Source organism: Protopterus annectens, chromosome 13.part0, assembly GCF_019279795.1.
Source record: "Protopterus annectens isolate FY-2018-M chromosome 13.part0, PAN1.0, whole genome shotgun sequence".
NCBI lineage: Eukaryota > Metazoa > Chordata > Ceratodontiformes > Protopteridae > Protopterus > Protopterus annectens.
The window spans coordinates 558,685,531-558,703,363 of record NC_056747.1 but is presented as its reverse complement, the minus strand read 5'-3'; the positions used below and the strand labels follow the sequence as shown (position 1 = coordinate 558,703,363).

Here is a 17,833-nt window from a genome sequence, read left to right as displayed (position 1 = left end):
TGTTTCTTGGTGGGGCATTAACATGTCAGATGAATGCTAAATTATACCAGGGATTGCTGTATGTGTACATCTTTCATGAAGAGGGTGCAATGTCACATTAACATTTTATAAAAGTATTTGAGATTTTTATTCCTACTACATTTTTTAGTATGAAATGATGATTCCATATGAAGTTAATCATTTAGTGAATAGAGTGGTACCGCTGCTTTTACTGAAACTTTACAAATCTTTTTTGAGCAAGTAGTAATCTCTAATTATATGATGGCATGGGGCTCAGTCCTCTGAATCGTGCCATCTGATTGTCTATTCCTTCTCCAAAAGAATAAAATAGAAAAATCCGTACTTGGAAGCAGCAAACAACCATATGAGTGCTCAGGTGAGAGTAATGCCTCAAAAATCTCAGAAATCCAAATTTGTTGTTATTACACAATCAGTGCTAATTTTGAAAAAAAAAAAAAAAAAAGATTGAAATTAAAATAAATACTCCACACCGACTCCTTCGAAATTACATTACTGATTGTCATCGATCAGCACAGATAGAAAAAAAAATGGTTTCCATGTCAGGAAAAACAGAAACATATAAAAAAGGTATTACATTAAGTTTAAAACAAATTTAAAAAGTATACTTTCTGTGAGCATTCATGTCAAAACATCATATTTGGCGGCATAAATATGTCTCATATCAATAATCCAAAAAAAGTGCTGCATACTTTACAAATGATTTTAAGGATGACAGCAACAAATCTCAGTGGCGTGTACGGCATGATACATTTTATTTATGCTGGTATGCAGCATGCCAGAAGAATGCATCATTATTTTTGTTTAATTGTGTCACATCTGGCACACTCATTGATCAACAAATAGGAGATGCAAGGTATTTTCCACACAGGCTGTTCTTATTTCTTTAGCTCATACACATTTGTACCATTCTCCCATCCTCCAGGACGTACCTGACCAGATGGAAACACTGCATATAACTGAACATTCATAATCTCAAATGTGTTAAAATCACTGGCAGAAATGATCAAATTCAATGAAACTTATATGATTCCTTATAGAGAAAACACTCAGGATCATGCAGTTATAATACAGACAGAAGAAAACACCTCCTCTACAAATATAGATATAAAACTTAACTGTCCAGTGCTCCGCCAAAGGCAAGATGCACATGGGCACAGTGCAAAACCTCCGAAAAGAACATGTACAAGAGTCTTGACATCAGAGAAGAAAAGACAGCTAAAACCCACCCAAAAAATTATATCACAGCCACTCTAAAAGGAGAGAGTTACAGTAACAAACCCCCAACCAAAAAAGTGATGTTAGTGTTATGTATATCTAATCACATGTATAGGCAGCCACTGATAATGAAAAATGGGCGACACTTAATGCAATTCTTTACCTTATTATTCTCTTGCTGTGTTTATAGGTAAGCAGATGCATATAGGTTCATAGGTAGGTGCTAGGTTATTGGCTCTAGGGCCTATATAAGCCTAACCAAAAAAGTACCCTGGCTTTCGCCACCCAAGAAAATTATTTTCCTGTGCCCCTGTCGAGCAGAGCCACAGAGGTGGATCCATGGGGTGAATTTCCTATTTCCCATCCAATCATCAAGATTTATCTTGAAGAGTGCTAATGAGGAGCTTTGTTTGATAAAGACAGGTAGTTTGTTCCAGAGTATGGGAAGTCTCTGGGACAGGAATTTATCCCTCCAGCATGTTCTGTTTATTGCGGTGACAAGGTTGCATGTCCAACAGCTCTGGGTTTGACATAGCTTTGTATGTTAGGCAGAGATCACCTCTGAGTAGGCGATATGCAACGGAGTAAAGCTGGAGTTTTTTAAGATGGTCTGCTAAGGGCATCTGTTTGAGGCTGGTAATCCTCTTTGTGAGGTATTTCTGCAGCCTTTCCAGTTGTTGCAGATGTCTTATGAGGTACATACCAAAAGGGGTGCTGTACTCTATAATGGGTCTAATGAGTGATGGGTAGAGGAGAACAATGACTTCTTTTTTCCTGCATGAGAAACCTTTTGTGATGAGGTGTGCCATGTAGAAGGATTTCCTAACTACTGTGGTGATGTGATTATCAAAGGTGAGACTACTGTCCACCTGTGTCCCAAGGTTTCTTATCACACTTTCAGTGTTAAGTAGACTATGACCTATGTGGTAGCTCATGGGTACAGAGTGTTTACCAAAGGGGATGGCAATGCACTTTTTGGCATTGAGCTTGAGGCCATGGCTTTGACACCGGGCATCTGTCTCAGTGAGGCCCTTTTGTAGGATGTCCACATCATTAGGAGTTTCAATTATGGCTCCTATTTTGCAGTTATTTGCAAACTTTGCTAGCCAAAGACCTTCTGTGTTAGCCTGTACTTCAGAAAAGTAGATACCAAACAGGAGAGGATCCACGACTGAACCCTGTGGTACTCCACTTGTCACTGGACTGAAGTCGGATTTGGAATCAGCTACTTTCACAGTGTGGGTTCTGCCAGTGAGCCAGTTGGCAACTCATCTTGTGACATAGGGATTTAGAACTAGATTAGTGAGTTTATCTATAATTCCAAGTGGGGGATGGTGTCAAAAGCCTTGGCAAGATCTAGATAGGCTGTGTGAACCACCTTACCCTTGTCTACGGCTTTGGTGACTGCTTCAAAGAAGTCTATCAGGTTTAGGAGACATGATGTGCCTTTTACAAACCTGAACTGGGTGGGGTCCAGAGTTTGGAGATTACCAATGTCTTTGTTTATAATTTCCATGATGATACGTTCCATGGCCTTGCAGACTAGGCTCGTTAAGCTAATGGGGCAGTAGTTCCCAGGGTCCATGGTGGCTCCCTCTTTGTTTAGTGGGATAACCGTTGCTGTGCATGATTCAGTTGGCACAAAGCCTGAGGTGAGGCTATGATTGAACATGGTGCTTAGGTGAGGTGCCAGTTCATTATGTAGTTCATGTAGAATGCAGCCTGGGATGTTGTCAGGTCCCATGGATGCTGTGTTCTTGGCTTTGGAGAGTGTGTTTTTTTACCTGTGCAGCAGTGATTACAGGAACTTTGCATTCTTCTGGTATAGAGATGGGCCCTTTAGGGGGTGAGAGGGGGGTAAAGTTATCACTGAACCCATCTGCCAGGATGTTGGCAATATCAGTTGGTTCTGTATATTTAGTGCCATTGTGCTGTAACTCAGAGCAGATCTGAGTGTTGCCATTGAGATTCTTGACATAGCTATAGAATGCTTTGTGGTTGTCTTTAGAATCATTGGTGATTTTGTTTTCGTAACTAGCTTTGGAGGATTTTATGAGGGATCTCAGCTTCTTACTAAGGGTGACCAGTGAGTTCCTCCAATCATAGGATTTTACTCTTTTTTTTGCAACAGTTTCTTTCTTCTTTTGTAGAGTTTGTTTATGGCAAGGGACCATCAGATTGGCTTCCTTTTTTTGGAGGATAGCATCTTGGTTCTGTTAGGGATAGCACGATCCATGCACTTGTGTAAGTGCTTATAAAGTGCATTTGTGTAGGATTCAGCAGTCGTACCTCTATTGCCTGTCCGCATGGGTGTCGTGAAGTTTGCCACTTCTGTCTTAAGAAGCGTGAATCTGGCTTTGAAGAATTTTTTTACGATGATTTCCCTAATGGGGGGTGGGGTGGGATGAGGATGTCTAGGGTGATTAGCTTGTGGTCGGATCTGACCAATGAGGAAATGACCTCTGGTGTGGAACACTGGTTGCCCATGTTGGTAATGACCAGGTCTAGGATATTGCTGCCCCTGGTGGGGATGTGGATAAGTTGATCCAAGGCTTTGGAATTTATGAATTCCAGAAAACGTTGAGCAAAAGAGTTGGTACATGATTAGTTTTCCTAGTTAATGGTGGGGTAGTTGAAATCACCAATTATTAGGGTATTGGTTTGTACCCTAATATTTTCCAATGTGTCAAGAAATGATGAGTGGGAATCCTGGGGCATGGTGGGGGATCTATAGCAAGTTACAATTTGGATTGCGGTCTTGCCTAGAGTTAGTTGCACTTGGATAATCTCGGATGCATTATGCTGAGCAACTAGCCTGGAGATGTGGATATCCTTAATGGATATGGACATTCCTCCACCTTTAGTGTTTTGATCCAGGTTAGGAGGCCGAAAGGTGTGGCATGAATTATAGCCTGGTAATGCATGTGATGCATCTACAGGTTTACCTTATGATATTGTACAGCATTCCACTGCTGTATCCATGTACAAATGGGATTCATGCTGACAGAATGACTCATATTTGTCTGATGATAAATCCACCAAAATACAATTAAACTACTGCAAATGAACCTTGGAAATGATCTTTTTTTGCAGAGGGGCAAGCCCACCTGAATTCCTAATATGGGGAGTCAGCTCTACACACCCAAAATGTAAATATAACAACTCTAAAGTTGTACAACAAAGGGGAAAGCTGAATTCTCCTCTAGTGTTGAAGTAGTTTTGGCAAATTTAATTTGACATTTTACCTTCCCTAAAATTACTGTTGACAGATTGACACATTCCTGTACAAATGTAATACCACTGAAAAAGCAATGAGGACTTCTTTCTCAGGTCTGCAGAGGAAACAGATTGAGACAGGATTCCCTGCATTTAAAAAAATTTCTTAGGATTTACAAATTAAATTAATTCAAAGATGGTTCATAGGGTGGTACTAGACTATCGGCCCTAGGGACTGTACTAGCCTAGCCATAACAATTCCCTGGCTATTTCTTGCCACAATATTTACTTTCCTGGACCCCTGTCTAGCAGGGTGACTGACGTGATCCCTGGGGTAAATTTCCTATCTCCCATCCAGTCAAGGTTCCTTTTGAAGAGGGCCAAGGAGGTGCTCGGCTTGGCATGTATGGGCAGTTTATTCTAGAGTATGGGGAGTCTCTGGGTCAGGAATCTATCCCTCCAGCATGCTTTGTTCATTGTGATGACAAGGCTTAGGTCCCTGGAGTGTGTGACTTTGATGGATTGGGATTTCTTTAAGTGTAGCATGTCCAATAGCTCTGGGTTTGACATGGCCTTGTATGTTAAGCAGAGATTGCCTCTGAGTAGACAATATGTAACAGAGTATAGTTGGAGTTTTCTTTAGTCGGTCAGCATAGAGCATCTGCTTTAGGCCTGTGATTCTTTTAATGAGTTGTGTCTGCATCATTTCCAGTTGTTGCAGATGTCTTGTGAAGTACATACCAAATGGGGCGTTGTACTCTATGATGGGTCTAATGAGGGATGAGTACAGCGGGACAATGACCTCCTTTTTTCTGGATGAAAAGCCCTTAGTGATGAGGTGTGTCACAAAGAAGGATTTCCTGACTGTTGTGGCAATGTGGTTATCAAAGGTGAGACCACTGTCCACCTGTGTTCCTAAGTTTCTTATCACACTTTCGGTGTTTAGTGTACTGGCACCTATGTGGTAATTCATGGGTACATGTTTTTTACCAAAGGGGATAACTATACACTTCTTGGCATTGAGCTTGAGCCCATGGCTCTGGCACCAAGCATCTGTTTCTGTAAGGCCCTTTTGTAGAATATACACATCATTTAGGTATTCAATAGTGGCTCCCAGTTTGCAGTCATCTGCAAAATTTGTTAGCCAGAGTCCCTTAGTGTTGGCCTGTACTTCAGAGAAGTATATGCCAAACAAGAGCAGTCCCAGAATTGAACCCTGAGGTACTCCACTTGTCACGTGTCTGGAGCTGGATTTGGAGTCAGCTACTCTTACAGTGTGGGTTCTGTCAGTAAGCCAGTTGGCAACCCATCGAGTGATGTAGGGATTTATGCCCAGCTTATTAAGTTTATCTTTTATTCCAGAGTGGGGGATGGTGTTGAAAGCCTTGGCAAAGTCCAGATTGGCTGTGGGGACTGCCTTACCCTTATCCACGGCTCTGAAGACTGATTTGAAGAAGTCAATCAGGTTCAGGAGACACGATTGGCCCTTCACGAACCCAGACTGGGTGTGGTCCAGTGTTTGAAGGTTGCCATTGTCTTTGTTTATACATTCCATGATAATACGTTCCATGGCCTTGCAGATCAGGCTCATCAGACTGATGGGACGGTAGTTCCCAGGATCCAAGGTGGATCCCCCCTTGTGGAGTGGGATAACTGTAGCTGTGCGCCACTCAGTGGGCACAAAGCCTGAGGTGAGGCTATGATTAAACATGACAGGTGAGGTGCCAGTTCATTTTGTAGTTCATGTAGTACTCAGCCTGGGATGTCATCTGGTCCTATGGATGCTGTATTCTTAGTTTTGGAGAGTGCGGTTTTTACCTGTGTGGCCGTGAATTTGGCAATCTTTCGGTACAGAGATGGGCCCTTTAGGGGGTGAGAGAGGGGTGAAGTTGGCACTGAATCGATCTGCTAGGATATTGGCAATGTCCTTGGGATCAGTATATTTAATGCCATTCTGTTGTAACAAAGAGCAGATCTGAGCATTGCCATTTAGATTCTTGACATAGCTATAGAATGCCTTGCCTTGTGTTTTTTTTTTGTTTTACAATGAAAAATTGACTTGCTACATTGCATTTAGAGATAATCTGGAAATGTTTTCTGAAACAAATACAAGTAATTTTAAGTGTTCTCATCCAAAGTGATTACAAATAATCATCTGAAGGATTTCAAAACTGTTATATTTCTGTAACATGGAATGCAATGCACGAAGCATAATCACACCTGTTAGGCAACCACCACTGACCATTTGGAAGAGAACAAATTAAAAACAAGTTAACTATTTTAATTTTTGCAGCAACAGTAGTAATTCACTTAAAACAGTAAGATGAAATACTTTTTTTTTCATTTTTAACACAGTGGTTCTTTTGTGCCTTGTCATTTCACATAGATTAAAAACAAACCACAAACCTTAATTCCAAGTTCTATGTTTTCCCCGCCATAGACATCCATTCCAGGGTCCAGCAGACCAATCTCTCCAAAGAATTTCCTGTTCACTACAAATGAACAGCCAATCATTGCAGGAGTCCTGTAAAATATAAATTACTAGGTCACATATTCTGAAAAGAAATATTATATGATAAGATTGCTTACATTTAATTTGAAATGTAGATTATGCTATGTTAAATGGTAAAGAATGATGAAAGAAAATAACTCAGAAAGAAAATTGTAAACAAGCTAATTTCCCCATTATGGTGACAAACTGTTTTATAAAAATAAGTGCATATAAAAATAAGTGCACAGAATATTTTAATCAAGCATACAGACAAACCTCCTTATTCTGATTTATACATGCAGGTTCTGAGTGCAAAACAGCATTTTTGCTTCCTCTCTTTCTAGTCAACAGAAATATTATGACGTACTATGAAGTTCTGCTGAATATCTGTAATCCGGTGATAAATGTTTTACTGTAGTTTAATTATGACCTGATTTAATCCTATTACATATGCACTAGTCATAAATACTTGTCTATAAGTGACTAACTTACAGCAACTCTTATTGCACAACTTTATTCACTCACTTAAAATATTTGATTTATGTTTCTTTCTAATGAGTGTTGGACTTTCAATCAAACAGGCAGCCATTGTTCTATACTAAAACTATCTACAGAGTTGTCCTTTAACCTTTGCTGCTAGGGGGTGTTAATACCGCTGCTAGCGTTCGTAAAGCTGGTATTCTTTTATTGAGCCAGATAGAAAAGTACAGTTGTGAAAGCAAACATACCACAGCAGTAGCTGTTCTAATATATCATTCTTACAGTATCCTGAGCTGTGAGTTTTATCCTGCATAGGATATGCTCACTGCCCAGCTTTCCAAAGAGCACCTTCCACATACCCATATTGCTGTGGGGATATAGGAGAGTTCCAGAAAAGCAGTGGTTAGGGCACACCAAAGGCTTTTGAACTTTCTTGCCTTAAGAAGAAAGGGTAGAGCCATGAAAGGAAAAATGCTAGGAAATGAAAAAAATCAATCTATAAACATATGAAACTATATACAATGGAGTTTATGCATTCATATACCGACAATACACCTCAAACAAATAAAGGGGTACCGACAGGAGGGGAGCATTATTGCAACAGTGATCTATTGCAACGCTAACTTGTACAACTGTATTATTGCTTATCATTTAGATCACTGTTGGAGTAGCCCCTAAGCTTTATGGGTAGATTACCAAAGCTTAGGATAATATAAAGAGGTAGAAGAATTTAAGGATCTGGAAGTTACTGGAGAATGATCCTAGCAAAGCGTATTCTGAACCTGGAAAAATAATCAATTTTTTAATGCTTTCAGAAGATATGTACAGAGGACAATGTTGCTACCCCTACAGTCCACACCTTTCCAAAAAGCCACAAAAGTTGCCAAAGCCCTCGTAGAATGGGCTCTAATCCTGCCTGGAAATGGCTTGTTATGATGAGTATAGCAAAATGAAATAACATTAGACAGCGCTATAGGAAATGTCTGCTTTGACAATGATTTCCTTTTATTCTTAAGTTCCTAAGAAACAAATAACTGCTCAGGATTTTATTCTATACAAGCAGTATCTGAGCTGCCTGTGGACAACCAGAGTACTAAGATTCTCTCTCCCTTATTTTTAGGCTTTGGAAAGAATACAGAGGGATTAACAGATTGATTCAAGGTAAACTCTAAAACCACTTTAGACATAAAAGAAGCATTTGTTCTCAAACAATGTGCAGTAGGGCTGCTGCTTGTGTAACTCAGATATTCTTCTTGCAGATGTCCATACAATAAGTAACACCATTTCCCAAGGTAACAATGTCAAATTAGCCTGATAAACTCATTCAAACGGAAGAAGTGTTAGTTTTTCAAACACAAAGCTAAAATCACAAAGATGAGCCACCTAGTTTTCTAAGAGAATGGATATGTAAAACCCTTTTCAAAAACTGCTTGACTTGAGGGCAGGAAGAAAGAGGGTTCTAATAATACACAAGCAGAAATTGCTGAAAATGAATTCTTATGGGGGGTCTAATGGTAGACAAGCAGAAATAGCTGAAAGATGAATTCTGATAGAGTAAGAAAAGCTTGAGGATAACTCACAGAAATATTCTAGAAACAGAGGCATAAGGGCCTTAAAAGGATCCTGGTTCTTAGTGTAGCACCAACTAGAAATTCTCTTCCCCTTGCAAATATCTCATTTGCTAGTAGCAATTTTTAACCTCCTTTAGTTGTTACCGGTTGTATATCTTTAGAAAAAAACAATAAATTAAAGTGCTGCACAAACCCATACTCCAGTGTAGGGAAAAAGAGGAAGAACGGCACTACAGTTCAGTAGGCCCAAAGGGAGTGTAAAATCAATGCAGAATTCAAGGCTGTAATAAAAACTTTGTTTATTGTGAAAAACAATAAAACATTGTTTTTCATTAACAAAGTTTTCATTACTACCTTGGATTCTGCATTGATTTTACACTGTCTTTGAGCCTACTGAAGTGATCTTTAGAAACAAAATCCCTAAAGGGTATCAAAACTCTATCATCCAGGCAGTTAATTGACGTATTTTCAGGTTGGGATGTATCAAACAATCTCAGTTTTGTGTGAGTAAATTCAGTCTTTGAGTTGGGCTGTGGTGATTGTCCTTGGCCAATTTCAAAAGAAGGAAAAACACTAATGTCTGAGCCAAAAGAGAGTCACCATTATCTTTGAAGAGCATTTTTGGGTCTTTAGAAGAACCCTTGGTATCAGTGGAAAGGGTGGAAAATAATACAGGAAAATTCCAGCCCACAGGCATGACAGGCTTTTGCCTTCCAGGTCTGTTTTCAAGGAATCCTGAAGCAGAATCTCTGACTGTTTTGAAAGGAGGCTATAACCTAGTTGAGGTGTTCCCCACATTTGAATCAAGTCCTGAAAGACCCCCCCCCTCCCCCCAGGGTGCAGTTTCTATTTGTGAAAGCATGTACTGGTCCTGTTCAGCTTGTGTGCTATAAAGCTTTACTCTGAAAGAATGTATGAGGCCTGAAGAGACAAATTCAGCCACATCCCAGGTCATCATGACAAGTATGCAAAGAAGGTAAAGATCTGGTACCCTCTTGTTTTTTATACATCATATCACTGTGGTGCTGTCTTAAAATCTGCAGAGGTCCTGGATACCAGAGATGATTTAAGGCTGCTAAACCACTGATTACTACCAGCATTCCTTTGATATTTTTGTGTTTTGTTTTTCCTGCTTGTTTCACAGGCCTTGCATTTATTTTCACACCTTTGGATACAGCCCCCAAACAATGTCTGCAACATCTATTATAACAGATTGAAGCAGAGGTGGAAGGAAAAAGAGAATATTTGGGCTGAAAGAGAACTAGTCTATCCATTGCAATACCTCCTGCCTCATAAACCCCAGATCTGGAATCTGAAAAAAAATAAAGGGTGTTGACGGTGTGATAATATGGGTATAAGGTGCCACTGAATTTTTCTCATGTGAAGTCTGGCCAAGGGAATTATGATGATCATAGAGACCACAACACCTAAAATCTTGAGCAATTCCCTGGTAGATGTCAAGGTTTGGTTGGAAAAGTTCATGATGATTTCTTTGTACAGTTCTTATTTATCCAGTGGAAGAAAAAAAAAAACTTCCTATGGAAGTTTCCAGAAGACATCCCCAAAAATGGTTCTGTGGGAAGGGATGAGAAATGATTTCAATAATTGCATTTGAAACACCCAAATGAGGAGGAGTTTATTGTCACGTATTGGAGAATCTTAACATTTGGAAAAAAGAGACTGCAAACATAAGACAATCATCCAAATAAGGAAAGACAGGAATGCCATGATGTCTGAAGTAAGCAATTACTGGAGCCAGACACTTTTTAAATGCCAACAAAAAATAGAATGTGGTGGAACCAGACACATCCAAAAAAATCAGTCCAAATAAATAATAAGACGTCAAAGGCTGAGAGTATACTCACTTTAATCATAAAAAACAACAATGAAAATAGGTCACTTTAATCGTCTTATTTATTTGGACTGACTTTTTAAATGCCCTAGGTGCAGTCAACAGAATAAAGGGTAAGGCAGTGAACAGATAATAGAAGCCATATATGGAAAATCTTCAGAAACATCTGAATTATTTGCAAATTCATATGAGATGATACACATCTTATAAGTCTAATGTTACTATGAAACCGAGGAGGGTATGAGTGAAAAGTTTGGGGGAATAATATTTTGAATGTTGAGACCCTGACACAGAACTGGAGAAAGGAGAAGTCTAGGAATGGTCTACAATTTCCTTCTTTCTTTGACACCAGAAAGATCCTTGAAGAAAAACCTTTGCCTATCTGATCTGAGGGCACTAGTTCTATAATCCACTGAGTCAATATGTTCTCCAGAACTGGAGGAAACAGGAATATTTGGTTTACAGGATGAGGGTGAATTCCCCTAAAAAGGGGGGAAGAGATTCCCATTGCCATCTATATCCCCGTTATATGATTTTCAGAACCCACTTGTCTGAAATATTCTGATGCTCCTAGAGAAGATGAAGGCCTAGACTGTGGAACAAGTTTAAAGGATTGTCAGTGTGGGAGAGAGGGAATGCTTGAATGTGCAAGCAGTCATCCTGACTTTTTGTACTGTCACTGGTTCTAGAAGGCTCCCCTGTTCTTCTCTTAGTCTCCTTGTCATTACTTTTTTTTTAGTATGGTCATTTGAACATTGCTGACACTGTTTATTCTGCTTCCTGTAAAGGGTCCTGAAGTAAAAGGAACATTTTTACTTAACTTTGAAAAAGAAGGTTGAAAGATTTAGGTAGCCATAGAATTAAGTCCCCTCTTTTATCAAATCTTTTTAGGACTTCAGCACAGAAGGACAAATAGAACATCTTTGTCAAAGGGAGCATTTAAAATATCAGCTTTAACATCTTCTGGTAAGTTTTGAAAACATAACCAAGCAAATGTTATCATAACGAAACCAATAGCAGCAGTTCTGGAAATAGCATCAGCAGAATTACAAGAGCACTTTAAAAAGTGTCTGTTTATCTGAGAAGCAGAAACAATTAAAGAATTTAAGCGTTAACCTCTGAAGAAGGAAAGTTACAATTAACTTTCTTACGTTCTCAAAAGAAACTGGTAAAAAAATTAACATGCGAACATTGCAACACAGAATTCTGAAAGTTAAAGTAGCAGAAAAATAAAATTTCTTCCCAAATCAGTCAAAAGCTTTCCCATCCTCATCAGGGGGAATGGGGCTAGCATTCACAATAAGCCTGGGAGATGATGACTCTGATAAGAATATAACTTCAGGATCACATTTGGGATTGGAAAACAGATATTTTATGTATCTGACCTGTTCTGTATAACCCATCAGACTTTTTAGAAGCAGGAAGTTGACCATCAGGCAGACTGTAAAAGAAAACATCCTTTACAGCTGATAAAACAGGAGGGACAACTACAGCCAAAGGAAAATCAGGTTAAAACAAATCATATTACTTTTGCTGTGAGACAGTGATTTCATTATTTTCCCAGTGAAAGAAAACTGTCATTTTGCCTATAGTGTAAGAAAAGGAAAACTCTTCTGGAGGGAAATCCAAAGGAAAACTCTCCTCAGAATCTGACTGTTCAAGCTTGTGGAGAATTTACTGACGAAAAAACATTCAAGTTTGATTCCCTGCTCTTTTGACTGGGTATTAATGTCAGGATTTGAGGACAATCTTTCTACTTTTCATATTTAAAGTCAGTGAAAATCTGGGTTTAAAATATTAAAAACAGATAGTAATCCCTTAGTAAATCCCAGACCTCTCAACCAATCGGGGATAAATTTCAACAGAATCAGGGACAAGTCAAGAAAAAATCAGGGACAATCAGGGACACTTTTAAAATATTAGTGCTATTAACTTGAAACATTGACAGAATCAGAGCATATAAATTAATACACATTTTCTGAAGTAAAAGAAGTCTATAACTCTTAATTATTGTCATTATTCATTAAGTGTGATTCACCACCTTTCTTCCAAAAGTCTCTAGTTTTAGGAAGGATTACGAGGTACAGAGCTAAAATTTGAGTCAAAATCAGGGACGTCCCTGAAAATCAGGGACAGTTGAGAGGTATGATCCCAGTAAGTCTTCCCTGTCCATAGCTAAAGAAACAGGAGAAGAATCATTCTTAAACTTTTTGCTTTCTTTTCCTAGGAGATCCCTGTAAAAAGAGTGAACTTTTTTAGGGGCACTAGCCCAGGAATCAGCCACCTTAGCCAGGCAGTATGGTAAGACTTCAACTGTGCCCTTCTCCCAAGACTGACAAAAGCAGTTCTCTCTTGCCTGATGAGGACAACCTTACAACCACAGAGGAAGTGTCTAACTCTCAGTCCTTAATAGCTTCCCAAGGAGCTACACCAGGCAGGCCAAAATAAAATGATGACCAGTCTGAAGAACCAAGTCCTGCCACGGTGGAGTCATCAATCAGCATCTGAGCCAGTGAGGAAGCTGGCCTGACACCTGAAGACTCAAGACTCCTGGGAAAGTTTCTTCTTGTTGCAGACAGGAGAAGGAAGAACCAAGCAGACTGACAACTGCTTATCCTTAAGCCAAGAAAGAAACCTGAAAAGTGGGTTGTGGAACCTGTGTGGGTCATTAAACCTCCTGATAGAAAATGTCAGGTTTTGAGGTCTAAATTTCAGTGACAATCCCGAAAAGTACAATATCCTGCCCTGCACATAATTATTCTACAAATAAATTCAGAAAAAAATAAAGAAAGCAGAATTTTACACAGTTTTCCCCCCCAAGTTAAACTCCCTTTACCTGTCAAGAAAGTCTATAACCAAACATTTTACATAAATATTTCAAACAAGAAAAACATTGATTTAACTCTCAAATATTATGTAGTGGATGGTTTTCTGAGAAGGGTACTTGTCTGTCCAGCCTTGAAGGATTGTTAGCCAACCATCAGTTCAACAAAGCCCACAGAGGGAATGCACTTCAGCAGCAAGAGAGCTCTGAAGCTTTTGATGCCTTAACCACTGCTTTTATGCAGCACTCCAGATGCCCATCAGAAGTTCGGGGTAGATGGAAGGTGCCTTTGAAAGCTGTCTGGCAGTCATATCCTTGGCAGGACATAACTTGTACAACTTGGGCTACTGCAACAGTGATCAAAATGTTGAATGGCATCCATTTTATATTTCTGTTCTCCCCTTTATTCCACATAATAAAGTAAGCATCACATCAGTACATGCATTAACGTTTCTTTTATTTCTCATACGTAGTGTAATGTAGGGAACTATTGAGCACACTTGAATCTTCGGAATTAAAACTGCTTTTTAATATTGGTTGGAAGGCACCGATATTCCAGTAAAATTGTCAGTGTGCACAATTTTTCATCTTATAGGTTCATAGGTGTGTACTAGGCTAATGGCCCTGGGCCCTTTACAGGCCTAGCCATAGGATTACCCTGGCATTGTGCCACCCAACTCTTGGCAACTAAATACTCACGTGTTGCTAATTCCTGCAGAACAGGTTGTGATATCATAAAAGGATCACATTGTACATCTGGTTTGTTTATTTCTGTGCCTTTTGGAGAGTGTAACTAACTACTTAGCATCTTATGCTCTCATAACTGCCTTTTCATGTTCTAGGGATTCTTCAGTCGGGTTACAAACACAAAGGCAAAATATCAGAATCCTCAATCCTCAACCAACCTTTCAAAAAAGCTTATTTTCTCAAATCTGCCCTTAATCATTTAACCATTTAATTATTAACCAGATGACTTGGTTGGTGTGTAACCTATTTCAATTGCAACACAGGCTATAAGGCAGCAACATATGTATACAGAATTACATACACATAAAGCAAGTTCCCTTGTTCTCATGGATTTCTTTTGTTTTTTACATATCCCTGAAAGGCATCATCTTCCACTTTTTTCTATTTGAAGTAATTTTTAACTTGTGTCTTTGAATCACATTTAATTCTCACTTTCATGAGTAGTTATAGCCATGTGGAGATATACATATGTGCACATGCATGTTTGTGTGTCTCTCTCTCTCTCTCTATATATATATATATATTTAAATTGTTATATAATGACAAGGATGATGATGATGATATATCCACACTTAGCACACTTGAAACGCAAAGATTAATTCCTAAGAAAAGTGTCTTTAATCCAGTTTAGAACACCACCCTATACACTTTCCAGAGTGTCTCTCAGCATGAAGTTAGACGTCTTTTACAGCAACCTAATGTATTTAAATGGTACAAACTTTCCAAGACAGAACAACTTACCCTTACAGAACTTAGTCAGGACAGAACTTCACATATTATGAAAGCTGACAAAGGCTAGTTTCAATGGAAACAGAGGACTATATCAACATTATAGAAAACATGCTAGTTGATAATAATTTTTACAAAACTGTGACCCTAAAAGAAGTTAACAAGCATTTTGCAGTAATTGACAGGATGCTAAAAACACTTGAGAAAAATAACCAACTATCACTAGAAGAGTTTGTGTATCTACAAGTAAATAACCCATGCCTTAGCAAGTTATTTGCCATTCCAAAAATCCACAAAGATCCAGTGAATCCACAATTTCAAATAAACATACCAAGACAGAGAACATTTCAGAATACCTAGGAAGTGTTTATAACCCTTGGTACAGGCCACCAAAGTTTACGTTAAGGATTCTTGGGACTTTCTTAATGAGCTACATCATTCACAACTGGATTTTTCTAAATGTATTCGAGTGACTCTTCACATTGTAGCCCTGTATACTAACATTCCTCACCAAGAGGGTTTACAAGGTGTTGAAATGTTTCTTAGTTGTTGTGTCTTTTGGCTTTTTCCTGGTTAGGGGTTGCCACAGTGGAACTCTGGTCTGCTAATGATTGACAGTTGAGTTTTACGTGCCGAGTTGCCAGTCTTGACGCACAACCTTCAACGAAGGTACGCCCATTCACGCATGTCTCCAGGCAGAAGACGCTCTAACTGAGAATCGAACGGGACAACGTCTTACTGTGAGGCGACGGCACTACCGCAGCACCACCACTGCAGGATGTTGAAATGTGTCTCAGTAAATACGCCAATTTCAGCACCTGTAGAATTGAAACACTAATCGCATTGTCTACAGCAGTTTTAACTAACAACTTTTTCCATTTTAACACCAAGATTTATCAGCAAATAAAAGGTGTGGTTATGTGGTTCATGACGGCACCAGCTTTTGCCAACCTGGTGCTCAGCGCATGGGAATTAGAGACATTAATCCATCTGCCAGGGAATTAGAGACATTAATCCATCTGCCAGGGTTTGACAAAGTTCATATTTATCACCGTTACATTGATTATGTTTTTTCATGTGGGAGGGACCTAAAACTGGTCTAGATTTGTTTGTTAATACACTTTCCAACAGTATTTCATACTTAGATTTTGTCACATTAGGTAGTGGCAAAGTAATCAATTTTCGGTACTTATGTATTATCGCAACCAGATTTTTAAGCCAAAGAGCGGCTGTGTTCTGATCATTTATGGAGCCAAAAAATGTTGGCAGACTGTGTTCTGAAGTGTGTGTGTGTGTGTGTCACTAAAGTGTGTGGTGCCTTTCAGAGTTTTCTGGTGGTTGAGAGAAATTGCTGAAGAGCAGGTGACAGGATGACTGCAAGACATAACGAACGCTCCTCTTGTACAAAGCAAGCACCACGATAGTGGATGCCGTACAGCTAATGTTTAACAGCCCTCTCACCAGACCGAACAGATTACTGTTGTTTTCCATTTTGTGGGTATCTGCTACAGCCATAAAACCTCTGTCTGACATCTTGTACACTTTCAGTTTAATCCCTTGAACTACCAAATAATATCAATTAAGTAAATTGCAAAAATTGCACTCTTGCACTCCTTTGAACTACTACTCAGTATAGTGCCTTAACAATGGTATTACAGAAAACTAGACCCAGTTCTAAAGTAATCCTGCTACAGACATTATTATTTCATCGAGCAGAGCTCGGCAGATGTATTTCAAAATAATGGCCATACAGCAAAAAAAAAAAAAAACATAAGCTGATTTTAAGGCAGTCAGTTGAGTATGTAATGATAACCATTGACTGTTTTTTTTTTTAAAAAACAGTTTGTTGAAACAGCCGCTCTTCACTATACGCATTATTTGCAATTATATCCATCTTTCAAGAGCTTTGCCATTCCCATCTCGAACTGTGACCTGTGCAACACAGGATACTTACACTTACATGACTAAACAGCACCCAAAAGTTGCCATACATTCAGATGTTCAAGAAAGGTGACTTACTGGCATTACGACAACTCAGAAGCAGCCCTCAGGTCTAATTTACAGTAACATAGTAATGTCGCAAAAATAAGTCACCCACGAATACAAGAGGTGACCGTTCCTCTTCCTGCCTGATACATGATGGCACACACGAGTAACTAGTAGTTCCCATGCCCCTTTCAAGGTGAACAGGAATGCTTTAGGTAAAACGTAGAGAATTATCGCAGAGTGAAAATCTGGTTGTGATAAGTAAGCAAGTACCCAATTTTCTCGACACCAAGATTTCTATAAACAATGACACAGGGTTTCCTTGTAATGTATAGAGAAAAGATACATACAGAAACAATTTTTTAGACTTTTGCAGCCAACATCCTTTCTTTATGAAAAAGAATGTGCTACGTGGTCAATTTATTAGACTGTCACGACTTATCACTGATGACCATACTTTTATTTTAAAATGCAAGTTCTTAACACACCTGTTTGTGAAGAGACATTACCCTGAACAACTAGTGCAGGAAGTTTTCACATTAGTAGCAGCTCACAGGCACATTAAACATAGACCTATACTCAAATACGGTTTAGTGCCTAAAGTCACACTAGATCAAACTTAAAACACCGACAGGAACTGCAGTTTTCCTCTTCCTATCAGCAGGGATGCAAAAGGCATTAGAAACATCGTGCAGAAAAAT

At 39.0% G+C, this 17,833-nt stretch overlaps 1 protein-coding gene across 2 annotated transcripts in view; it reads right to left on the bottom strand.

The window, feature by feature from the left end:
• The window catches only part of GALNT17 (polypeptide N-acetylgalactosaminyltransferase 17), a 1,233,091-nt gene that overhangs the window by 471,779 nt on the left and 743,479 nt on the right, over positions 1-17,833 (bottom strand). For both annotated transcript variants that reach the window (XM_044054203.1, XM_044054202.1), the window contains exon 6: positions 6,859-6,976. In XM_044054203.1, coding sequence (XP_043910138.1) covers positions 6,859-6,976 — 118 coding nt within the window. The remainder of the gene's footprint in view (positions 1-6,858; positions 6,977-17,833) is intronic.